The 27,178-nt window shown below is 39.8% G+C and overlaps 1 protein-coding gene across 6 annotated transcripts in view; it reads left to right on the forward strand.

The window, feature by feature from the left end:
* The window catches only part of PRLR (prolactin receptor), a 140,523-nt gene extending 120,737 nt beyond the window's left edge, over positions 1-19,786 (forward strand). For 5 of the 6 annotated variants that reach the window (XM_010853804.1, XM_010853805.1, XM_010853806.1 and 2 more), the window contains 5 exons: positions 4,027-4,196; positions 5,841-5,982; positions 7,610-7,709; positions 8,405-8,474; positions 9,557-19,786. In XM_010853804.1, the coding sequence (XP_010852106.1) occupies positions 4,027-4,196; positions 5,841-5,982; positions 7,610-7,709; positions 8,405-8,474; positions 9,557-10,447 (1,373 nt within the window). In that variant the 3' untranslated portion in view covers positions 10,448-19,786. Of the gene's footprint in view, positions 1-4,026; positions 4,197-5,840; positions 5,983-7,609; positions 7,710-8,404; positions 8,475-9,517 lie in introns of all 6 variants that reach the window. The other variant, XM_010853808.1, reaches the window with a different exon arrangement.
* The last annotated feature ends 7,392 nt before the right edge of the window (positions 19,787-27,178 follow it).

Consider the following 27,178-nt stretch of genomic DNA (forward strand, 5'->3'; position numbering starts at 1 on the left):
AGAGGATGAGATGGTTGGATGGCATCACTGACTCAATGGACATGAGTTTGGGTAAACTCTGGGAATTGGTGATGGACAGGGAGGCCTGGCATGCTGCTGTTCATGGGGTTGCAAAGAGTCAGACACAACTGAGTGACTGAACTGAACTGAACTCTACATTTAAGTTAAATAAGCAGGGTGACAATATACAGCCTTGACGTACTCCTTTCCTAATTTGGAACCAGTCTGTTGTTCCATGTCTAGTTCTAACTGTTGCTTCTTGACATGCATACAGGTTTCTCAGGAGGCAGATAAAGTTTTCTCGTATTCCCATTTCTTTAAGAATTTTCCACAATTTGTTGCAATTCACATGGTCAAAGGCTTTAGCATAGTCAGTGAAGCAGAAGTAGATCTTTTCAAAAACATTAAAGAAGTGTTCTTAGAATTCTCATTAACCCTGCAGGTTACAGTATTACACACACACACACAGTTTTCTAATATTCTTTTCCATTATAGTTTGTCACAGGATATTGAATGTAGTTCCCTGTGCTATATGCTAGGACCTTGATGCCTATCCATTCAATATGAGTTTGCATCTGCTCACCCCAAACTCCCAGTGCATCCATCCCTCATTCTCCTTTCACCTTGCCAACCACAAGTCTGTTCTCATGTCTATGATTCTGTTTCGTAGATAAGTTCACCTGTGTCATATTTTAGATTCCACATACAAGTGATACCAAATGGTGTTTGTCTTTTTCTTTCTAACTTACTTCAGTTAGTATGATAATCTTTTTTTTTCTTTTTTTATTATTTTTTACTTTACAATATCGTATTGGTTTTGTCATACATCAACATGCATTCGCCACGGGTGTACATGTGTTCCCCATCCTGAACCACCCTCCCACCTCCCTCCCCATACCATCCCTCTGGGTTATCCCAGTGCACCAGCCCCAAGCTTCATGTATCCTGCATCGAACTGGACTGGCAATTCATTTCTTATATGATATTATACATGTTTTAATGCCATTCTCCCAAATCATCCCCCCCTCCCTCTCCCACAGAGTCCAAAAGACTGTTCTGTACATCTGTGTCTCTTTTGCTGTCTCGCATACAGGGTTGTCGTTACCATCTTTCTAAATTCCATATATATGCGTTATCTTTAGGTCCATTCATGTTGCTACAAATGGCGTTATTTCATTCTTTTTAATGGGTGAGCAGTATTCCATTGAATATGTGTGTGTGTGTGTGTGCTGTGCTTAGTTGCTCAGTCATGTCCAACTCTTTGTGACCCCATGGACTGTACCCACCAGCTCCTCTGTCCATGGGATTCTCCAGGCAAGAATGCTGGAGTGAGTTACCATTTCCTTCTCTCTCTCTCTGTCTCTCTGTCTCTGTCTCTCTCTCTCTCTCTCTATATATATATGTATTTATATAAATTTATACATATTTATTTTGTGTTTATATTTTATATAATTTCATATCTTTATATAATATATATGTATATAAATTTATATGTATAGAATCACATCTTCTTTACCCATTTATCTGTCAATGGACATTTAGGTTGTTTTTATGTCTTGGCTATTGTGAATACTGCTGCTATGAACATAGAAGTGTATGTGTCTTTTTGAATTATAGTTTTATCTGGATATATGCCCAGAGTGGAATTGCTGAATCATATGACAATTCTGTTTTTAGATTTTTGAGGCACCTCCATGCTGTTTTCCATGGTGACTTGCACCAACTTACGTTCCCACCAACAGTGTAGGAGGGTTCCCTTTTTTCCACACTCTCTCCAGCATTTGTTATTTATAGATTTTTTAAATTACAGCCATTCTGACTAGTGTGAGGTGATACCTCACTGTAGTTTGATTTGCATTTCTCTAATAGTTAGTGATGTTGAGCATCTTTTCATGTGCCTCTTGGTCATCCGTATGTCTTCTTTGGAGAAATGTCTATTTAGCTCTTTTGCCCATTTTTCAATTGGTTGTTTTTGTGTTTTCTTATTAAGTTGTATTAGTTGTTTGTATATTATAGAAATTAAGCCCTTGTTGGTTACACCATTTACAAATATTTTCTCCCATTCTGTAGGTTGTCTTTTCATTTTGTTTATGGTTCCCTTTGCTGTGCAAAAGCTTGTAAGTTTGATTAGGCCCCATGTGTTTAGTTTTGCTTTTATTTTTATTTTCTTGGTACACGCTAGTGGTAAAGAACCCTCCTGCCAATGCAGCTTAGACGTAAGAGACTCGGGTTCAATCCCTGGGTCAGGAAGATCCCGTAAAGGAGGGCATGGCAACCCACTCCAGTATTCGTACCAGAAGAATTCAATGGACAGAGAAGCCTGGAGGGCTGTAGTCCATAGGGTCTCACAGAGTTGGACACAACTAAAGCAACTTAGCATGCATGCATGTAGACTGACCTAAGAAAACATTGATATGATTTACATCAGAGAATGTTTTGCCTATGTTCTCTTCTAAGAGTTTTATGGTGTCTGTCTTATATTTAAGTCTTTAAGCCATTTTGAGTTTATTCTTGTGTATGGTGCAAGGGAGTGTTCTAACTTCATTGATTTACATGCAGCTGTCCAGCTTTTCCAACACCACTTGCTGCAAAAATTGTTTTTTCTCCATTGTTCATTCTTGCCTCCCTCCCTTGTCAAATATTAATTGATCATGGGTGTGTGGATTTATTTCTGGGCTCTCTCTTCTGTTTCATTGATACATATGTCTGTTTTTGTGCCAAGACAATGCTGGTTTGATTACTGTAGCTCTGTAGTATTGTCTGAAGTCTGGGAGGGTCACGCCTCCACCTTTTTTCCTTTTCCTCAGAATTGCTTGAGCAATTTTATAGTTCTTTGGGCTTTTATAGTTCTATATAAATTTTAGGAGTATTTGTTCTACTTATGTGAAAAGTCTCATGGGTAATTTGATAGGGATGACATTAAATCTGTAGATTGCTTTGGGTAGTATGGCCTAGGTACCACACTCTTAAGGAGGAACTCACAGACCTTTACTTGAAGAAACCGGAGAGTAAGTGCCTCCTTCATTTTTTATTTTATTGTGGTAAAATACCTATAACATAGGGCTCCGTATTTTAACCATTTTAAAGGCTGCCATTCAGTGGTATTAGTTCATTCACAATGTTATGCAACAATCCCCACAGTCTAGTTCCAGAACTCTTTCGTCACTCAAAATAAAAGCTTCCTACCCATTCAGCAGTTTTTCTGGATTCCCCTCCATGGCCCCAGCTCCAGAGCAACTACTAATCTGCGTTATGTCTCTGTCGATTTGTCTCTTCTGAATGCTTCATATACCTGGAATCATATACTATTTGGCCCTTCGTGTCTGGCGTCTTTCACTAAGCATTATGTTTTCAAGGTTCATCCGTGTTGTAGCTGTATCAAGACTGTCTCCTTTTAGCTGAATAATGTTCCATTATAAGGATATCGTTTGTCCATTCATCAGTTGATGGACATTTGGGTTGTTTCACCTATTGGCTCTTGTGAATAGTGCTGTTATGAACATTCATAAATGAGTTCTTGTTCTAACACCTGCTATCAGTTTTTCTGGGTATGTATTTAGGAGTGACATTGCTGGGTGACATGATAATTTCATGTTTAACTTTTTGAGCACCTGTCAGACTTTTCCACAGTGGCTACACCATGGTACATTCCCACCAGCTATGCATGAAGGTTCCAAAGTCTCCAACATTCTTGCCAACACTTGTTAATTTTCATTTTTTCAATCCTAGCCATTCTAGTGGGTACGAAGTGATATGCCACTGTGGTTTCGATTTGCATTTCCTGAATGACTAATGACTTTGAGCACCAACAGGGGCTTCTTGGCTGTTTTTGCCACCTTAAACGTTGCACCTCATGTGACCCACTTGCTTCAGCCTAGTCCCAACTCTGCTGATCAGTGCCTGACATCAATACAAAGTGGCCCCTAAACATGGAGGGAAAGCTGGCGAGATCTGCCTCTAAGTCTTAGAATTCTGCATTCAAACATCTCTATTTGACTACAGATGTAGTTTCTTTCATATCTGCAGTTGAACCAGAGCCTCCTGCAAACCTGACTTTGGAATTAAAACATCCAGAAGATAGAAAACCATATCTATGGATAAAATGGTCTCCACCCACCATGACTGATGTAAAATCTGGTTGGTTCATTATCCAGTACGAAATTCGATTAAAACCTGAGAAAGCAACTGATTGGGAGGTGAGTCAGTTGGAAACTTTTGGAAGGAACTGTGTCCTTTGGCAAAGATGAAGACCCCAACTGAGAACCGGTCGTGCCTCCTAATTATTAGGCCGCCATGTTTTCTTCCTGATACTGATGTAACCCTCGCACATGTGGAAAGGCTTTCTCCCTACATCCATCCATCTCCCTGCATCTCCTGGGATGGATGGGGACTCATCATCACAGCTCTCCCAGGACTAGATCCTTGCAACTCAACAGTCTTTTCTGCCAGGTTTCCAACCCACCCCCCTCAGGATATCTTAGATCGAAATGTCTATGAGAGTTCTTAAGTGGCACTAAGTTGGAGGAAAAAAATCTCAATGTAATCAGTCCATGGTTAATGGCTTTTTTATTTACTTTTAAATTCTTCATTGTAAAGAAATAGTACAATAAATTATAGACATTATAATAATCTATTCTTAAATATTTTAGTTGTTGTTATTTAGTCACTAAGTTGTGTCTGACTCTTTTGCAACCCCATGGACTGTAACCTACCAGGCTCCTCTGTCCATGGTATTTTCCAGGCAAGAATACTGGAGTGTGTTGCCATTTCTTTCTCCAGGAGATCTTCCCAACCTAGGGATTGAACCCACATCTCCTGCATTGGCAGGCAGATTCTTTACCACTAAGCCACCAGTGAAGCCCTAAAGACTTTATTATATGTCTCTTTTAAAGAAGGAATATTTCCAAACATAGCCAAAATAATATGATCACATGTATAAAATTAATTGAAATTCCTTAATAGCATCTTTTGTAATTCTTTAATATCATTTAATGGCTAGTCCATATTTTAATTCCCCCAACTGCTTCAAAAATATTTCGGTAGCTAGTTTGTCTTAACCAGAATCCACTTCAAGATCACATACTGGCTGACTCATGTACCCCTTCAATCTCAACGTGCTAAGGAGACCAAGCCACTTGTCTCAAAGAATATCCCACCTTCTGCATCTGTCTGATTAGTTCTTTATAAGGTCAAGGTCATTTAGCCAGTTTCTCTGTCCCCACATTTCCTGTAACCAGACATTAAAAGACTTGATTAGATTCCAGTTGAACAATTTTTGGCGAGGAGATTTCAGAGGTGATGTTATATGTTTCATATTGCATCGTATCAGGAGACAAACCCATTCTGGTCAACCTACCATAAATGATGCTAAAACTGGCTGCTGGACTGGGGAGATCACGTCCTGATCCCTTGATTGTAAAGTCATGTTTGATTTATGCACAACTGCTTCAGTGTTCGTAAATACCCAGTTCTCTTTCACCTAGGGGCTTCACACCCATGAATAATCCTTAAGTCACTTATTTTATTAGGTTTGGAAAATAACAAATTTCCAATTTTGTTAAGTAGTCACCTTCTATAATGTAGAATTCAGAAGGTAAGATGTAGGGAGCAGTATATTTGTCTTTCTGAAATAGTGTTCCAAATGGAGAAGTAGAAAACCTGTTGTTTTTTGTGTGAGCAGTGTTTAACAGGAGGAAGGGATGGGCGGAGAGGGTGAAATGGTGTGAACAGGGTACGTAGTGTGACCTACATACTGGCTTCTCTGCTAGTGTATCTCCTAAAGGAAAAGTTTCCTTATAACACAAGTCAGAGTGACTTCTGTTTTCCTTGGCCCTCCCTAGACTCATTTTACTCCGAAGCAGACTCAGCTTAAGATTTTCAACTTATATCCAGGACAAAAATACCTTGTGCAGATTCGCTGCAAGCCAGACCATGGATACTGGAGTGAGTGGAGCCCAGAGAGCTCCATCCAGATACCTAATGGTAAGTGTCTTGAAATTCCCCAAGGAAGAGGGGATTCTGCCTGAAATCTGCCATTGTTTTATTGCTAAATATTTTTAAACAGAATGGGTTTAGTAAACTTGTATGTTGTAACTACTAACAGAAAAACTATTTTGAGTCTTAAGCAGAAGAATGAGTAGAGGTGGATTTATCATCTCTCCACTCAATACAGAGACGTCTGAAAGTATAGCATCTTTCCCTAGGCCACTGTGAGTGAGGATCAGTTTCTATTAATAGGATAGGATATATCTGCAGACATGAGCTTGGAGCGTCTCCAAGGGCTTGATGGTCAATTATTCTGCCCTCCACATCTGCCCAATCCCTATCATTCAAGGTTATCACCTAGAATTTGCAAGGTGCTATCCCACCTGACTGCAAGGAGATCCAACCAGTCCATTCTGAAGGAGATCAGCCCTGGGTGTTCTTTGGAAAGAATGATGCTAAAGCTGAAACTCCAGTACTTTGGCCACCTCATGCGAAGAGTTGACTTACTGGAAAAGACTCTGATGCTGGGAGGGATTGGGGGCAGGAGGAGAAGGGGACGACAGAGGATGAGATGGCTGGATGGCATCACTGACTCGATGGACTTGAGTTTGACTGAACTCCGGGAATTGGTGATGGACAGGGAGCCTGGCGTGCTGCAATTCATGGGGTTGCAAAGAGTTGGACACGACTGAGTGACTGGACTGAACTGAACTGAACTGATCCCACCTGAAAGGCATGTACTGATTTTCAGTCCTTGATGACAATTACATGTTGATCTCATTCAAGGAACAGTATGTAGAAGGCATCCAGTTCTTCAAGTGCCATTAAACATAGTGGCTGGTTTTCTACAAAGGAATGATTCATCTTGCATTTCTACAGTACTTTACAAAGTCTTTACCTTGTTTGGTCCTCCCAACCATCTCAGGTATTCAGAAAGAATAGAATTTCCATTAGCAACTGAAAGAGAGGAAACTGGAGCTCAGTGGAATTAGAAGTCTTGCCCAGAACCACATGGCAAAGCCTAGCTCTTGTGACTACTGGCCTGACCAAAATATCAGGGTTTGCGCTGGCATAGGGAACATAGCACTAAACTACAGGCCATAAGACTGCATCCAGTCCTAGCTCTTACTAAATAAAAGCACAGGGTCTAGAAGCAGACGGCCTGGGTTCAAATCCCAGATGGCAACTTTATGGCTACCTGCCTCTGAATACACCACTCCTTGAGTCTCAGTTCCTCATCTTTACATACAGCAATGTATGTAAAGCAATGTATGTAAAGAGCTTAACATCATATGGCTTTTACTAGGAACTTAATAAACGTTAGCTTGTTGTTATTTTTACTGTAACTGACCATGTCCTCATGGATTTCCTCTGTAAGTATCACCTAAAATGATATTTTAAAGCACTTTGAAATGTTTAGAGTACTGTAAAACATATGCTGCATATTAAAATTTAATAATATTGGGAAAAAAGTAAATCCATCATTAACGCTACTCTGTTTGGATTGCTGTTCAAATCAAAAAAGGTATAGAGGGGCAGGGGACTTATGTTCAAAAGTCTCATTTCTTTGTTTGTTTTAAACAATGCTGTGTGTGATCAAAGCTTTCTGGCTGTTTGTTTTTAGACTTCCCAGTGAAGGACACAAGCATGTGGATCTTTGTGGCCATCCTTTCTGCTGTCATCTGTTTGATTATGGTCTGGGCAGTGGCTTTGAAGGGCTATAGGTATTTCACTCTACCCTTCTCTCAGTCATGGTTGTCAGGGATAATGGCCAAAAAAGACAATACAGAAATGATGAAAACCTACAGATAATTCAAGCACCTCGTTTTAGCCATTAGTGGCAGTGTGTTCACCATGAAAAAGCTTTTATCAGTGCTAGCAAAAGTAGAATAGACTCATTTTAAGCTGATGTTCTTTCCATCAAATGGAGGCTGACAGTTGTGAAATAGTAAAAATCTGGCAAGAGTAGCAAACAATCCACTAGTCATTTCAGAATCAGTCAGAGTTAACTAGCCAGAGTTCATTTTAACGTTGGCCTTTATGGCTCAGATGGTAAAGAATCTGCCTGCAATACAGGAGACCCAGCTTCAGTCCCACAATTGGGAAGATCCCCTGGAGAAGGAAGTGGCTACCCATTCCAGTATTCTTCCCTGGAGAATTCCATGAACAGAAGAGCCTGGCAGGCTACAGTCCATAGGGTCGCAAAGAGTCAGACACTACTCTTTGTTGAACACTTAACACTCTATAGTTTATTCATTGTTGTCACCACTGATTTAGTGGTTTCATTTAGTAGCCTCAGAACTCCTAACTTCTACCTACCATAGTCCATGTAGCAGCCATTTGGAGATAAGGCTAATCTTTCAAAAGTTACAAAGTGATAACATGTACCATTTATCTTATCTCACGAATCATTTTATAGCATGGTGACCTGCATCCTCCCACCAGTTCCAGGGCCAAAAATAAAAGGATTTGATGTTCATCTGCTGGAGGTAAGTGCCAGGGTGGAAACTGTATTGTGACTTGCCCTTGTGTAACTGTCATCTTTACACATGCGCACACCATCCCCATCAGTGCAGTCTGGCTAGCTTGGCCATCCATGGCTTGTTGTCCCTTCCCTTCAGCAGGGGTGCTCACAGAAAGATGTGAGAGGCATGAGAGTAATTACTGTCAGGAAGTGTCAGAGGGCAATGAAAGAAAGCCAAGAAAACATCAGCACACATAGCAATGCTTGTTGCTGCTGCTGCTAAGTCGCTTCAGTCGTGTCCGACTCTGTGCTACCCCATAGACGGCAGCCCACCAGGCTCCCCCGTCCCTGGGATTCTCCAGGCAAGAACACTGGAGTGGGTTGCCATTGCCTTCTCCAATGCATGAAAGTGAAAAGTGAAAGTGAAGTCGCTCAGTTGTGTCCGACTCTTAGCGACCCCATGGACTGAAGCCCACCAGGCTCCTCCATCTATGGGATTCTCCAGGCAAGAGTACTGGAGTGGAGTGCCATTGCATTCTCCAGCAATGCTTGTTAGGTTTATCAAATCTGTTCATAAGCCCTGTCATAAACATTTTATACAAATAATCAGTTGAGAAAGTGGGTGAATATTTGATGAATACAAAAGAGTGACCTTCCACCAGCCCCTCCTCCATCAGACTTTGATATAAGCTCTCACTTGAATATTCTCTACATAAGGCCATAGTAACAGAATATCTTACTGCAATTTTTGTTCAGTTTGAGTGCTCAGCTAACACTGGCTCAGTACAAGGGAGCTGGTATTTGCCAGAGCCCATTTAGACAGATTCAAGTGGGAATTAAATTTAAGTGTTCCGAATGAAAAGAGGGGTTAGAACATTTTACATTTCTCTGCAGGTTGAAGTACATATTAATAGTTTCGATTTGACCTTCAGCTTAACATGGAGGTATATAAAAGCAGTTACCTACTCATTATGTCACTTGACATCAGCCACTGTGAGGCCAAAAGCACAAGATTGTGAAAAGTCAGCCCCAGGGAATTTATTCTGATGGCGTTCACTTTGATTGCAGATATCACAGCCTTCTCGCCTTGTGTCTATGTTTCAATAGAAGGGCAAGTCCGAAGAACTTCTGAGAGCTCTGGAAAGCCAAGACTTCCCCCCCACTTCTGACTGCGAGGACTTGCTGATGGAGTTCATAGAGGTAGATGACTGTGAGGACCAGCAGCTGATGCCACGCCCCTCCAAAGAACACACGGAGCAAGGCGTGAAGCCCGTGCACCTGGATCTTGACAGTGACTCTGGCCGGGGCAGCTTCGACAGCCCTTCGCTCTTGTCTGAAAAGTGTGATGAACCTCAGGCCCATCCCTCCAAGTTCCATACTCCCGAGGGCCCTGAGAAGCTGGAGAATCCCAAAACAAACCTTACATGTCTCCAGGCCCCTCAGAGCACAAGCGGGGAAGGCAAAATCCCCTATTTTCTGGCCAATGGACCCAAATCTTCCACATGGCCTTTCCCGCAGCCCCCCAGCCTACACAGCCCCAGATATTCTTACCACAACATTGCTGACGTGTGTGAGCTGGCCCTGGGCATGGCAGGCACCACAGCCACTTCGCTGGACCAAACAGACCAACATGCTTTAAAAGCCTCAAAAACCATTGAAACTGGCAGGGAAGGAAAGGCAACCAAGCAGAGGGAGTCAGAAGGCTGCAGTTCCAAGCCTGACCAAGACACGGTGTGGCCACTACCCCAAGACAAAACCCCCTTGATCTCTGCTAAACCCTTGGAATATGTGGAGATCCACAAGGTCAGCCAAGATGGAGTGCTGGCTCTGTTCCCAAAACAAAACGAGAAGTTTGGCGCCCCTGAAGCCAGCAAGGAGTACTCAAAGGTGTCCCGGGTGACAGATAGCAACATCCTGGTGTTGGTGCCGGAACCGCAAGCGCAAAACCTGACTCTGTTAGAAGAACCAGCCAAGAAGGCCCCGCCAGCCCTGCCATAGAATCCAGCCAAGGCCGACCTGGCTATCTCCCCCACAACCCCAGGCAACTGCAGACTCCAGTTGGGCTGGGGACTGGGTCCCCCAGGTTTTATGCACTCTTGCAGTGAGAGTTATGGAAGGATGGGTTCAATTGTGATTTTCCTTCAGGGAACACTACAGAGTACGTGAAATGCACTCTACCAGAGAGGGCTCAAGAACAGGGTTAGAATGACACTACCCAACTCCCAGTTCACTCTTAATTCTCTATTTTCAACCAGTTGCCTCTCTGTCCAACAGCTGATTCCAGAACAAATCGTTCCATCTTGTGTGATTTGTAGATTTACTTTTTTGCTATTAGTTGTCAGATTATATGTTCAAAGATATAAAAGCACATTGCCTAGTATTCTTAAGAGACAGTGCCAATAGGTATATAATCTGGAAAAGGCCTTCATGGTTTCGTATGTGACAGAGGGGTATAAGTCAGTCAAAATTGTTTACCATGGGAAGATGGTAGATAGGAGAGAAATGCCATGAAAACCACTTTGAAGACCAGTTGCTTAACCTTTGCACTCCTCTTTCATTTTATTAGGATTAACCAAATACAATGCACTTAAAAAGATTCATTCTAGAACACCTGACAAATTGTTTCCATCCGTTCCTATTACCTTAAAATGACACATGGCCAATATGCAAGTAAACAGGATGCCTCCATTTTTTTTTAATAGTTTGAGTTTATTAAGCATGGATTTTACCCCTAAATTGTATTTCATTCTGAAACTTCTAGAAAATAGGGTTTTAGAAAGTGAAATTTTCTTACACAGGAGGCAAATGAGTTTCATGTGGTGAATCCTTCTAAAATGTTTTCCTCTTTCATTTGAGCATGATAGATAATTTATTACACACCCTTGTCTTCTGTTAGTGAAAAAAAAAAGTCCCAAAAGATTAACTTTAATTTAAAATATAATCATAGCAGGATGCTCACGGAAGTACTGCCTTACTGTATATACAAATTCTACTTTAATATAAACCCATAAGTTTAACAATGTATTTTTGAAGACTATTTTTCTATCACTTAAGTAAAATAAAAGACTATTTTCTATCTTCCCAGTACAGCTTGTTTACGTATTCAGCAGGTACAGTGTTTATATGAGGTTATAATGAGTATTTTCAGTACTCGGCGATATATACAGTCCCTGTTTGTGGAATAAAATGCCATACCAAGCCAAAGCCCACTGAGGAATAGGAAGTGGATGACAAAATTCAATTTCCAGCACAGTGTAGTACAGTTTTTCTGATTCTTTTTATCTCCCGGATACTTTAAATAGCAATCAAGAAACTAGAGTTTTAGGACTCTCCACAAACTGAAAATTACTTCTTTTGTAATTTAGGGCCACTCTGGGGGTTCTGCTCTTGGGGTGAAAATTTTCACTTCTCTGTGAAATTTTCACTTCTCTGGGTAAAAATTCATAAAGATGAAATTTTCACTTCTCTGGGTGAAAATGTATGAAGAAGGAGAGTGGAAACATTTAACATACTGCCTTAGAGAGAGGGTTTTTGTTTTGTTTTTCTGAGCAATCTTGGGCAAATCCATTTGTGTGCTCACTTCTTAAGCTGGAACACAAAGAATCTGAGCTCCCTCTGTGAGTTAAATATTCCAGCCCAATAAGTCCATGTTGACAGGAACGGGACTCAGAGGTTGGCTGATGTGTGAAAGTGAACACACTGCCAGAGCTCCCAGAAATGCAAAGGTAACATATCTGAGGCTCTATTCACCCAATACACACACAACTGGTTAAGAGTGAGGGAGCTGTTGGGGAAGATTGTCCAAGTTTATTCAGTCCCCTAGATCCTTGCTACTCAAAATACAGTCTGAGGACCAGCCACACCCGCATCTATGGGCGCTGCTTGGAAATGCAGAATCTCTGCCCTCGCCACCCCCATCCACCTGAATCTGCATTTTGCTAAGATCCCCAGATGATTCAAGTTCACAGTGAAGTTTGAGAAGAAGCATAGCAGATCATTTCCACTAAAGCTGATTGTAGTGCCTGGAGTAGTTCTTTCCCGGAAAGTACAGGTTGAGTCTGTTTGACTTGCAGTGAACAGTACTGTCATAAAAAGGTATCACTTTTAAAATCTATTAGTGGTTTGGGATTCACATAATGGAAGAGAATGATCTGCAAAAGCACATACAACTTCTAAGAGGGTCAAGGAATATACCCCACCTTGAGAAGCACTGACCAAAGACTTGGCCCTTCAAAGCCAGCACAGACCAAATCTTTCTCAGAATAGTCCCATCTCCTCCAAGGTGTGTATGAACCACTCTGATAGTATGAGGATTCAAAAATAGTATTTTGATGTATGATTTGGCATGTATAAAAAAAACTTTCATGGCTGAAGACTCAAACTGAATTCTTAAAAAAACATCAATTAGTAAGCAGATTACTGTCAATCACTAACTAAAGCCAGGGCTATAATTCTTGGTCACTTAGCACTCTTTAATGAATTGCGGGGTTTTTTTTTCATAGTCTAGTCTATTTTCTATCAAGAAGTCCTCGAGTCAAGTGGAAGTATGCAGATTAAGGGTCAGGAGACCCAGCTTCTAGTGCTAATTATGTTAGCTTAGCTCAACTGCCTTCTCTGGGTCTCAGTTTGCTCTGAATGAAATGCTAGGCCGAATAATCTATAATGTCCTTTTAAACTGTGAATCCTTAATTCCATGATTCACTCAATAGTGTCCAGCAAAGATGATTAACCAATGCCTTGTATCATAATTAAGCTAACAAATAATTGCCCTTCATCATAGACACACGTCCTCTTCAGTGATGTGCTCATTTTGTTTCACTTTTTCTTTTTTTTTAGTTGGAGGACAGTTGCTGTACAATATTGTGTTGGCCTCTGCCACACATCAACATGAGTCGGCCACAGGTTTAAATCAATGCCAACTAATCTTGACATATTGTACATGCATTTTACAAATTACATAGGTATAGAATCATAGTCTAAAGTGATGTGCAAATATGTGTATAGAGGGAAGCAGAGATTTTTTTTAAAAGACATTGAAAGAGGCTCTGATTTTTAGGGACAAAATGCTTTTCTTATACTAGGCTGCTGATTCTGGTTTGCACTTTTGTCGTTGTTGTTGTTGTCTTCTTACGGATTATGAACCACCACTGCACAGTTGGTGTTAAAAGTCTCGAGCTCTGATTTATAAAAAGTCATATTTTTATAAATAAACACTTCAAGCTACAAAGCACATGGAAATAGGATAGCCAGTGGGTGATTTATGGAAGCTTATAACTCAAAGTGCAAAATCTTCTCTAGTCAGTTTTAGCAAATGGGTACAAGGCACCTCAGATGAGCACAAGTCATAATCAGTCACGTCACTGACATGCAACTGACTCTCCATTCTCCTAAGTGCCTAAGGCCAATCCCAACTGGTTTGGTCCAAAGTTGGTCAATCCCTTACCATCTGTACAAGATGAAGGAGTTTGACTCTGTCCTATAGTGACCCAACTGAAAGGGGGAATCTGATGAGCAAGCAGAGGCACCTGAGCTCTAGCGTGCAGCTTAGCTGGAGAAGGTCTGTCCCCCAACTTTCTCCAGGCTGCCTGCCGCTGCCCATCACTTTCAGAAAGACGTGATCCAGCCAGGTGTAATTTTGTTATCTCTTTAGAGTAGACATGAAAGAATCAGAGTTGTACACATTTTACAAAGTGCCTTTTTTTTTTTTTTGAAGTTTTCTTTTCACAAGAAAAGTGTATTGTTTAGACAGTAAATTTTACATTTTAAGTAAATGAATGAAAAAGCCAGAAAGGGAATCATTAAATGGTCTAAGGTCCAATCAGCAACCGCTGAGTGGATTTTTATTGTTTAGTTGAATTAGCACACAGCTGATGTGAATACTGTAACTTATTTTGATAAGAAATTGACTCTGGCTAAGATTTTGGAATAAGTCTGCCACCCTGTTACTTGAGACCCTCAGTTTAAAAACACATTAATGCACTTTCAAATGGCTTTGAATTGCATGCCAGGGCCTGAAAAGGGCAACGCGTGTACCATGGAACTTGGCACACATGCAGAAAGACATAAAAGCCTCTGGATTATGGTCCGCAGGATTGCTGATGTAGATTTGTCATTGTTGAAAGCCTCTAGTGAACCAATTTCTTTTTCTGCCTTTTCAGCCCATGCATCATTAACATAGTTGCTAGGGTAGTGGGCTGAGCACTCAATTTCCGGCTGCCAGTAAACAGGCTGTGTGATCTTAGCAAGTCCTTTAAAAGCTAATCTCTGGTTCCCTCATCTGTTAAATGAGTGGCTTGGCCTAAGATGTTTCTAAGACCCCTTCCGGCTCTAACAGTCTTTGATGCCCAAGATCTGAGTAAAATCCAGGGTTTCGGTAAATGGCCCAGGGACACTGCAGGAAAACCCTGCTGATGATCCCTTAGCCTGAAGCAGTGGACACTGTGGCTGTAACAATGCTGAAGAGAAAAACAGGTCTACTCCTGCAAGTCCCATCGATTTCATTTAACATCCTTGGCTCCTCCTCTTCTTCTTAGCTGTCCACCTTGTAGGCTTTTAATGCTCTCACTTAGGGCCTCCGTTTCTCCTGAGAGTTCTTTATGTACAGTAGCAACCATAGGATTTGCAAGAAACTAAATTATTCATAAACTATGACTTTGGCCTGAGTCAAACAATAAATTGGCCACATAGATATCAAGGCCCAAGTTAAAGGTCACAACTTATCTTATTTACGGAGCCACAGGCTTAGAGATTCTAGCTCAACTCATCCATTCATTCATGTGTTCAAAGGCCATTAATAAATCCAAGCTACAATGAAGACTCTTGTGGAGGTCTTAAGCAGAAACTTAAAAATGCAAAATGATTGCTCAAGAGTTTTAATCTAATCAGAAATTCTATTTATAGTTATGGCCTGGATGTATTTCATGACCAGTGTACATATCATCTGCAAATCAAATAGTTCTCTCGCTAGATTTATGTATTTCAAGATGATTTTGGCTCTGAGACCTTCACATAGTTACCTATTTCCATAAAAGGAAACAGATAGAAAAATAGAGTGTGGGGGACTTTCCTGGTGGTCCAGTGGCTGGGACATCACACTTCCAATGCAGGGGGCCCAGGTTCCACCCCTGGTCACGGAACTAAGATCCCACATGCCGCAGGGCAACTAAGTCATGTGCCACTTGGAAATCCCGCATGGCACAGCTAAGACCTGGCACAGCCAAATTAAATAAATAAATAAATATAAAATATTTTTTAAAAAGAAAGAAAAATAGGATGTTTCTAAATGTCTGGGCTTCTCAGGATTACACAGAATGCCGAAAGTAACCTGCTAAACTCTGATTTTTTTGGACGTAGTGACTCTGTTCAGTGTTCTGAGTTTATGGCTAAGAGATGTGCATATGCCCACAACTGTTTTGTCCACCTTGATTCCTTTGATTTACGCTCCAATTTCATGTCAGGAAGCACTGAGATATGTAAAGTGGGAAAACATACACTGTTTATGTGGTTGTGGTCAATGAAAAGAGAGACCTTTAACCATAGTCTGGTAGTTAACTTTTTACCTGCTGCTGATAAAAAGAAAAAAACAACTCTAAAAACTTTAGCTACTTAAGTAGTAATATAAAAACCAGTAGTTTCATATTATGGTCAACGCACACTTCATCTGCATACATTTCATAATCCAATCTGAGTTTTCCATGCAAATTTCACATATCCTAAGTAGGTGGGGAAATCTTGTTATACTACTTGAAATTGAAAAATTGTATGGCAAAGAGTCTCCTAAACAACAGTTTGTTTTATGAAATTCCTGATAAAATGATTTTGAAGTTTTAAAAGTAATCATTTCCCTTCTTATCCTAATGTCCTTCTTTCGAAGCTGCTTATTGCTTAGAAATGATGTCACATTTTCCACTTTGACTATTTTCAGTGGCATAGTTATGTATTTGCCATGTGATAATCCTGACTTTAACTGTTATATGATTTTATATTATATTGCTTTATGTGGTTCAAAAACTGTATGACACATTGAGATATATAATCCTCCTATTGTGAAACTAACTGTATACTACAAAGGCAAATAATTATTTCATGAGTTAGAATCTATCCATATATATTTCAATGTGATTGTTTCTATATCTGGAAAACAAGACTGAAAAAAATATGTAATCATATCTTTCTGTTGAAACCGTGAATGTGCTAATTTTTTTTCTTAATCTTTGTCTACAAGTAGTATGAGTTGCCATTGTACAGCTGATCTGGGGTTAAGTGTTTAAAGTACAATCCAACAATTGTTTAAAAGTCAAGTCAACCCCTCGACTTTGCTTCATGTGACCTCTGATACTTCTGGGGTGTTTTTTGCATAATTAGGCTTGCTTTTCTGCTTGATCAGTCATTTCAAACAATTTTCACGTCTCATGCAGAAACCAAAGCAACCTAGAACTGGCTGTTAGGGATCTGTGTCTTCTGTAAAGCCATATTGAAGTGAAGGCTAAGGGACAGCCAAAGGTTCCATACATTCAAACCTACCACTACCTCTGCTTTTTCTCTTTCCCTAAAAAATGCCAAACAAAATTCTTAAATATTGCATAGGAAATTAGAAGTGATTGTTACAAGTTTCTGGGATCTTATTTTGTTTTTTTACGTGAAGATACACCTCCTAAATTAATCAGTTTGTAAGTTTATGCTAGGTTTTCTCAATAACCATTTTTACATTCTATAAAAACTGGCTGATGAATAAGGGCCAGAAAGAATACATAGTAAGTCACCAGGTGAAAAACCAAAAAAATTACAGATGCAGATTTTTCCCTAACCAGGAGTCACCACAACGTGGTTACCCAAAGCCATGAGGGGCATATTTCTCACAATTTGATTTCCCTAAAGCCCCTAGAAATAAAGTTTTTCCTTATCTGATTTTAACCATCAAAGATATTATGGTATGGGAAAAATCAGGCATATATCAGAAATAACCTTGTTTTGATTTTAAAAATTCATTTCTACATGAACTAGTTACAATGCTTATTTTTTTTAGTCTTAAAAAATTATAGAAGACTGTATTCATCTGATTTATCTTGCATCTTTAGTTCTGTAAATCTTTAGTTATTGCACATTGTGCTTTCTGTTGCCCTTGGATTTATTAATTTGTCTCCTTCCATTTTGAGAGGACGCTGTGGATAGCTAAATCCATATCAAGAGCATGGGAGATGCTGCTAACTGCTATTACCAGACTTCTTCATTTTTTACTTCACACCAAAAACAATGCTTGCCAAACAAAATCATCCCAGTATAATATTATCATTATATTTCTACTCATATTATTGAAAATTCCCAGCTCAGTGCCTGGCTCAATAAATGTTTATTCTCCTTGCCTCCCCTTCCTCTATTTATTTTTATTTGATATGTAAATGAAAAAAATAACACATGCCTGGCTGAAACAATTTTCTTGATGGATTTTTGCTGCAAAAGGATTTGTAATCCAGAAACTATTTATATAAATTAGACCAAAACAATTTTCCTCCTTTCTCTTCACCCTTCTGTATGATTGCAAAGTATAATTTCCTTCCTTCACCCCCATCCCTCACACAAGAAGCTGCTAAAAATAAAAATAAAATGAGATGGAACCAAGAACCCAGGGATAGATCAGAAAAGCTCATTTAAGTATTATAAAATAAAGGAAAAATCAAGCCATTTGAAAAATGGAATGCTTTTGAACAGTATGATTCATCCATATTACTAACAACATCTCTTCTGACCAAATTCATTGGATTAAGTGTAAAATGCTAATCTTTTAATGGATCTAGATTTAGAAATCTTTACCTACTGCTCATACTTGTGTTGCAGAATTATGGGATGGTGTGAGGTTTGCTTTACAAATTCTTCTCTGACTCCTAAATTCTCTAATGCCATGTCTTACCAGGGAATAAGAAATTTCTTACATGAATATCATCCCCTAAAACTTGGCTTCTGTCAAAGACTGACTCCCCCATACTTACACTGGTGCCATCTGCTTTTAATTACTGGACACACATTTACTTTGAAGCTGGAAAAATTGGAGTGTCAGTCACCAGACACAGCATTCATATAATAATGATGAGTTGGAGAAGTACTGTGTAGCTAATTTTCCAAAATGACATGCTTTCCTAAAAGGAAACAGAAATTATATGTTGCCACATCTTTCCAGAACCATATCTGAAACCTTAACCCCACCAAACTCTACAACTGACTAATCAACTTCTACATATTCTAAATCTCCCCTATTTTGAGGGCCTGTGAGATATAATACCTATTTAGCAGAAATCTTGATGTCTTGGGGTTGGAAGATAGGGCAGGATTATAGGAAATGGGGGCTTCCCTGGTAGCTCAGCTGGTTAAGAATCTGCCTGCAATGCAGGAGACCCCGGTTCAATTCCTGGTTCGGGAAGATCCCCTGGAGAAGGGATAGGCTACCCACTCTAGTATTCTTGGGCTTCCCCGTGACTCAGACAATAAACAATCCACCTGCAATATGGGAGACCTGGGTTCAACCCCTCGGTTGGAAAGATCCCCTGAAGGAGGGCATGGCAACCCACTCCAGTATTCTTGCCTGAAGAATCCCCATGGACAGAGTTGCTTGGCAGGCTACAGTCCCTGGGTCACAAAGGGTTGGACATGACCGAGCAACTAAGCACAGCACAGCACATAGGAAATGGGGTTATTGAAAAACCTCCAATAGGACCTTACCCGTTAGGGAAGCAGATTCTCACAGTTTTATCCTTCTGAAGAGTACAGATGAGATTAAACCCATCTTGATATTGTAAAGCATAGTCTACATTGGAGGTCTTGACACTTAAATTGGAATTCTTTTGCCCATAACCTCACCTACTCCTGCTGCCTATACAAGTGTTAAGCAATTTTGTCTTATGATCAGGTTCACACTAAAACTTATACTTACCAATGAACTTGAAACACAGGTACTTTTATGAATGTGATAAAATATTTTTTAAGTAAACCTAGAGGATGTTAGTCAAATACCACTTAGGTTGTCAGTTGGGGGAACACTGGTATAAGCTAAGGGAGCTCAGGAATTTTTATTACTGTATTTATAAATGTGTTTGAAAGAATTTGTAAATGTCACAGGTACATTTTTAAGGTGATACACATTTGCTCCATAAATTATTAAAAATTAATGAAATGAATTTCAATGACATTTGGCAGTAGTTTTGCTTCAAGTGATCAATATTGATATTGCTACTGAACTATGTAATCTCATGATACATTTTTCAATACTTTTTCAGAGCAACTGCTTTTGCAATGGTAGCAATGCTTAATTTAAATTGAATCAATAAATTTCTTCCTAAGCCATGATTTTTGGTGGGTCTTTTACTATGTATGTGAAACATTTAATGAATAATATAAGTTTGGGAGGTTTTTTATTTGTTTCAAAAAAACTTTATCAGGACATAGTTTTTAAAGAAGGAAAAATAACAGCAATCTAAGCCTCTCTGGAAATCAAAAATGCAGACACATACTGAAATATTTGGCTTAGAACACTCATCCAATGCTTTTTTTCCAGGCATGCATTCTTGAGCTCCTCTTTCAACATATTCCCTGATTTTATTTTCCTATTAATTTTAAATCAAAACTGACATCTTGCTTCCAACCCAGCTAAATTCTACATCTTCTCTTTCCACTGCCCTCAAGTTCCCTAGTCTTTAGCCATTTGCCAGACTTGAGCTTTAAAAATGCAAACATGTTTGGAAGCACTCAGAAATTCCTTGGGCCTTCTGGGAACAACCAAGACCAATGAAGATGAGGGGTTCCAAATCTAATAAACCTGCTCTCCCAAGTGAGGCTTAAGCCACAAATCTCAATGCCAACGATACACATTTTCTTTTGTTTACTTCTTTCTATCCCATGTCTTCACTTAAAACTCCAGCTGCGATTGACCCTTCCATTTATAATCTTTTGTCTTTTGCACCAAATATGCCATACACATGAAAATTATAGAGGATGATATAACAAAGATCTCCACTTACCAACACCCAAATTTCACAAATATTACCTCTTTACCAGACATTTTCTTTTTAATAAATGAAATACAATGGATGCAGAAAATGACATCCCTCAATAACCAAATTCTCTATCTTACTTCTCCAGTGGTAACCATAATCCTGCAGTTGTATATCCTTTCTGGCCATTTAAAAAATGCCTTTACTTCATACATATGTATCTATAAACAACATGTACAGTTACTCTGGTGTTTATGAATTTTACAGACATAATAACACATATCATCATGCACTTTGATTTTTTTCATTCAGCATTGGGTTATGGAGATCCAAATAGATTCAATTGATTGGTTCTTTTTTCCTACTTTTTATTTTATATTAGAGTATGGCTGATTAACAATATTATGACAGTTTCAGGCAGACAGCAAAGGGACTCAGCCATACAAAAAAATGAATGCATTCTCCCCCAAACTCCCCTCCAATTCAGGCTGCCACATAACATTAAGCAAAGTTTCCTGTGCTATACAGTAAGACCTTGTTAGTTATCCATTTTAAGTATAGCAATATGTACACGTGATCCCAAACTCCCTAATTATCCCTTCCCCTCATTCTTCCCCTCTGACAATCGTAGGTTTGTTCTCTACAAGTCTCTGTTTTGTAAGTAAGCTCATTTATATCACTTCTTTTAGATTCTCCTCTGTCCGACTTACTTCACTCAATTCTCTCTGCTGCATGCAGTTGTGTACATATGTAAAATTTATTTGTTAATCCCTGTGTTGATCAACTTTCCATTTCCACTACTATACGTGACTTGTAATGAACATTCTTACCCGTCTCATATTTTAAGTATTTTCAAGACCTTTTCCAGGATGTACATCTAGAGGTAAATTACTAGATGATAGTGTTCTTGCCTGGAGAATCCCAGGGATGGGGGAGCCTGATGGGCTGCCGTCTATGGGGTCACACAGAGTTGGACACGACTGAAGCGACTTAGCAGCAGCAGCAGCAGCATGAGACACATATCTTAATATTTTCTCAGTATCTATAAATTTCTTTCCAAAGCAGTTGTACCAATGTCTACCCCAGTCAACAGTGTAGGAGTTCCCTCCTTAATGATCACCTAGTATTTTCAGATATTTAATTTTTGACAATTTGATGATCATAAAGTAATTTGTTATTGTTGCTTTCATTTTCATTGTCCTAATGAATCCATTCCGGATCTGAATAACTCACCCCTGATTTGCTTTTATGCCATCTTTGACATCTTCTGAGTCTCTACACAAGGTTTAAATCCTACATCTGGGCATCTCTTCCAGTCCAGTGGTCTGCTTATCTATTCCTGCTCCAGTGTCCCCCTCTTATAGCCTAGTTTTAGGCAGCTTTTTTACCCAGTAAATTAATTCCTACACCTCCCTATCTTCTTCAAAATTATTCTGGCAATTCTGGGCCATTTGTTTATCATATGAATTTTAAGCCTATCAACTTTCCAAAACACTTCTGTTAGGAATTAAATTATTGTTAGTAAAATTTATGTGTTAATTCTTGGAGAAGTCACATCTTTATAATACTGCATCTTCTTAATCATGATCATGAAATATCACTTCATTTACTTTTGTATTTAATAAAGCTTTACACTATTCTTCATTAATGTCTACATGTGTTTTACTGTATTCATTCCTAGGCACCATAATACTTTTGCTGCTTTCGTAAATGGTATCTTTTTAAAAATTATCTTATTCTAAGTGTTTATTGCTTATATATAGAAACCACTGAATTTTTATACTGATCCTATATCCTGAAACCTTATAGAACTCCAATTATTCTTTCAATTTGTAGGTTTTCTTGCATTTTCCATTTTTACAATTATATCATCAGAATGTAACAACAGTGTTTTCTTCTTTCCTGACCCTTAAAAATTGTATTTCTTTTTCCTAACCTATTTCTTGGGGCTGGATTACAGTACAGAAATGAATAGAAAGAGAATAGTGGATGTTCCTTCTTGATCCTGACATTAAAGAAAGTGCTACTGAAAGTTCACCATTAAGTGCACTTCCTGCCCATTTTTGCAGATACTTTTGGCTATGTTAAGGAAACTCCTTTCTATTCCTTGTTTGCTAATAATATTTTTTTTATCTTAAATTGCTGCTGAAGGCTCTCAAATTTTTTTCTACATAAGGCTTACCTAGTGGCTCAGCTGGTAAAGAATCCTCCTGCAAATGCAGGAGACCTGGGTTTGACCCCTAGGTGGGGAAGAACCCTTGGAGGAGGGAATGGCTACCCGCTCCAAGTATTCTGGCCTGGAGAATTCCATTAATTGTATAGTCCATGGGGTCGCAAAGAGTCGGACACAACTGAGCGACTTTCACTTCACTTCACTTCATTGATATAATTGTCTTTTCTCTGTTAGTTAATATGCAAATTGTTATACAGAATTTATTTAGAGAAAACATTTCAATGTTAAATTAGCCTCACATTCTTGGAATGAATTCTACTTGATCATGATGCATTTTCTGCAAACTTTGCTGCCTCAGTTTGCTAACATTTTATTTAAGAATTTTGCATTTATGAGAGTCATCTTTTGTGCTGCTTAAGATATAATTTTATGAGGTATTTAGTAAATAAGTTAAAATCTTGTAGGATTATGGAAATTCTTCTTTCTCCTTATAATTCTATCATTTTTTGCTTTATGTATTTGGAGGCCATATTACTAGGTATCAGATCAGATCAGATCAGTCGCTCAGTTGTGTCCGACTCTTTGCGACCCCATGAATCACAGCACTCCGGGCCTCCCTGTCCATCACCAACTCCCGGAGTTCATTCAGACTCATGTCCATTGAGTCAGTGATGCCATCCAGCCATCTCATCCTCTGTCGTCCCCTTCTCCTCCTGCCCCCAATCCCTCCCAGCATCAGAGTTTTTTCCAATGAGTCAACTCTTCGCATGAGGTGGCCAAAGTACTGGAGTTTCAGCTTTAGCATCATTCCTTCCAAAGAAATCCCAGGGCTGATCTCCTTCAGAATGGACTGGTTGGATCTCCTTGCAGTCCAAGGGACTCTCAAGAGTCTTCTCCAATACCACAGTTCAAAAGCATCAATTCTTCGGCACTCAGCCTTCTTCACAGTCCAACTCTCACATCCATACATGACCACAGGAAAAACCATAGCCTTGACTAGATGAACCTTTGTTGGCAAAGGAATGTCTCTGCTTTTGAATATGCTATCTAGGTTGGTCATAACCTTCCTTCCAAGGAGTAAGCGTCTTTTAATTTCACGGCTGCAGTCACCATCTGCAGTGATTTTGGAGTCCAAAAAAATAAAGTCTGACACTGTTTCCCCGTCTAGTTCCCATGAAGTGGTGGGACCGGATGCCATGATCTTCGTTTTCTGAATGTTGAGCTTTAAGCCAACTTTTTCACTCTCCACTTTCACTTTCATCTAGGGGCTTTTTAGTTCCTCTTCACTTCAAACTCCAGTACTTTGGCCACCGCATGCGAAGAGTTGACTCATTGGAAAAGACTCTGATGCTGGGAGGGATTGGGGGCAGGAGGAGAAGGGGACGACAGAGGATGAGATGGCTGGATGGCATCACTGACTCAATGGACGTGAGTCTGAGTGAACTCCGGGAGTAGGTGATGGACAGGGAGGCCTGGCGTGCTGCGATTCATGGGGTCGCAAAGAGTCAGACGAAACTGAGCGACTGAACTGAACTGATACATTCAAATATTCAGTCTTCCTAACAAATTATACCTTTCATCCTCTTAACACTCCCTCAATTAAGTGGCCTGTCAGTCATTTGACCATATGCATTGTTGAACACAATGAGCCTTGTGTGCCAAGCACGGTGCTAGGATTTAGGAAGCATTAGAAACACGCTCTCTGCCCTCCTGGGGATCATAATCTTGTGGGAAGGCTGAGGCAAGTATTGTGTCCCCAGGTCTTACCAGACTGACTTTAAAAAATATTAACTCTAGTAATTCCAGATGAGCCTTGTTCAAAGAGTTCATCCTAATAATTAAATTGAAGGTCTTTGCACCTTTTATCAAGAAAATCAGTGCTGCCTGAAAGTCTAAGGGTTACCATGTCTAAGCCTCATTTCCATGCAGTTCTTCTCCCCAACACACCTGCCAACTCTGCCCCTCCGTCTCAACACCTGCACACACCCTCATTCAGAGTCCATTCACTATGAACGGAACATCTGTCATTGGAGGTTTCAGGTAAATTGGGTTTTTTCCAAAATTCTTCCAAAACATTTCCCTTTCCTTCAATCTGGCACTCCTAAATGAGGACAGGGAAAGGATCTCTTTGGAAAGGCTGTTATCTTACAGACCCTGCTGTTACTGGCAGAAGAATTGGGGTCAAAGAGCAAAGTTCACTCAAGATTTAACTGATAAATCATTAGTAAACCTGTGTGCAAATTAAAAAACCCTATAATTATTAACATGACAACAGAATTTCCAGGTTTCCTCATTTCTCAATTATCTTTTTCAAGAAGAAATTCCAATATTTTCCTAACTGATGAAATATATTCTGTATCTTAAAAGTAATTCACTATGTGGGAACTATAGGTGGCAAGTCCCTTGACTGATGTCCTGACACTCCTATTTACCAGTCATGGGAAGTTCCTCATCTTCTCTGGTCTTATATAAAATGAAGAAAATTATACCTGATCTGCTTAAAGAGAGAATGAAAAGAACCAGAGCAAATGTTTCTTAACATCCTTTATAATTCAACGATAATTTCTATATAATATTCATTTTACCTCTGAACCTAGAAGATCTTAGAGTGTTATTTCAAATGCCTTCAACATCTGAAAATGTAGTCATGTCCAACTCTTTGTGACCATAAGGACTGTAGCCCACCAGGCTCCTCTGCCCATGGGCTTCCCCAGACAAGAATACTGGAGTGGGATCGAATACCCAGGGATCCAACCCGGGTCTCTTGCTTTATAGGCAGAGTCTTTACTGTCTGAGCCACTCCCCGATCTGAAGGGAACCTAATGTTTCCTCCTCATTCTAGTTTTCAGATTCAGTGGATATCACTGTCGCTATAAAAGTCAAAAGACCCAACATTTTGGAAAACAGTTTTGTGTCATGTTAATTCAGTTAAATGACAAGTTGATGTCATCTCACTGGAGTGCATTTAAAACATATATACATTTTGACCTAGAAATTTCTCTTCAGGAATTTGTCCAAAGTTAAAAAAAAAAAAAACAGTTATTCTAGTGCACAAAGTTCTATGTCCTAGGATGCTGGAGAAAATACAGCTGTCCATCTATAGGGACTCACTAAGTAAAATATATGGAGACTTCCAGCTTCTCCAACATGTAAAGGGCTTGGAAGATGTCACTCTCATTTTTACAAGAAGAAACTGAAAACCAATGGCTTTTCTTGAAGCCATCATAGAAGTGAGATTGCAGAGAGAAATGTCACTCTGGATCTAGAAATACAGGCAAGTCTTCAAAGTCACAGTCAAGACCTTCTTAATCTGGAGCCACAACTGGTAGAAATGCATAACAGCAATGTTGAAAAATTGCTAGAGGCTGAGCGTGGACTAGCACAAGAATGCGAAACTCCCTGTTTGCCAGAGTTTTAGGAGGATCCTTAATTTTCTGGGCATCATCTACAGTACAGGAACACCACTAGATTTTCATGGTGAAGGTCCCTTTGGCTGGGGAAAAAGTGAAAATGTTAGTTGCTCAGTCGTATCTGACTCTTTGCAACCTCGTGGACTGTATCTCACCAGGCTCCTCTGTCCATGGGATTCTCCAGGCAGGAATACTAGAGTGGATTGCCATGACCTTCTCTAGGGGATCTTCCTGACCCAGGGATTGAACCCAGGTCCCCCACATTGCTGGCAGATTCTTTACTGTCTGAGCCACCAGGGAAGCCCTTGGCTGGGGAAAGAGAAGAGTAACCATCACAAGATATACACAGAGACCTCACCTTAACACAGATTTGTTCTCCAGGGCAGACTTTGCAGGAGCCCCGTATCAGTTGGCAAAGTGCTCCAACCACCTCTATGCTTCCTACCTCACCTAAGGGAGAAAATAAAGAACATAGTCAAAAGGAATAAGGGCTTCAAGGAAACAGACTGGGGAAACTGAAGCCAAGGAAGGGAGCAGAGGGCAGATTTTTTCTTTTTTTTTAGTTTATACTTACTGAAAATTCATAGATAAATACTTGTGACGATCACCCAGTTCAGAGACATAGGTCCACTAAAAGACAGATCCAATCATAAGATTTTAGGGCTTCAGTTTCCTAGTGGCTCACATGGTAAAGAATCTGCTTGCAATGCAGGAGACCAGGGTTTGATCCCTGGGTCGGGAAGATCCTCTGGAGAAGGGAATGGCTACCCATTCCAATATGCTTTCCTGGAGAGTTCCATGGCTAGGGGAGCCTGGAGGGCTACAGCACATGGGGTGGCAAAAAGTCAGACACGACTGAGCGACAAATGTAGTAACAGTGGATTATAGCTGAAAGAGCTGCCCTGGCTCTATTTAAAGAGAAGGAAGCCCTAAAATCACAGGGGACAAAACAAGGACACTAGAGGAATTTGAATCCTCTGGCACTTACAGCTACAGAAAACAAACACATCCCAGCTCTACCAGATTAACATAAAACCTCACAGTAAAAACTTATTTGCCTCAGGTCCTGTGACCTAATACATCACATCCATCTTTCATTTAAAAGTTTCCAGGGATGCTAAAATGATAGAGGAAAAAAATAATCTGAAGAGACAAATTAAGCATC

This window comes from Bison bison, unplaced genomic scaffold, assembly GCF_000754665.1.
Source record: "Bison bison bison isolate TAMUID 2011002044 unplaced genomic scaffold, Bison_UMD1.0 scf7180017864331, whole genome shotgun sequence".
Lineage (NCBI taxonomy): Eukaryota > Metazoa > Chordata > Mammalia > Artiodactyla > Bovidae > Bison > Bison bison.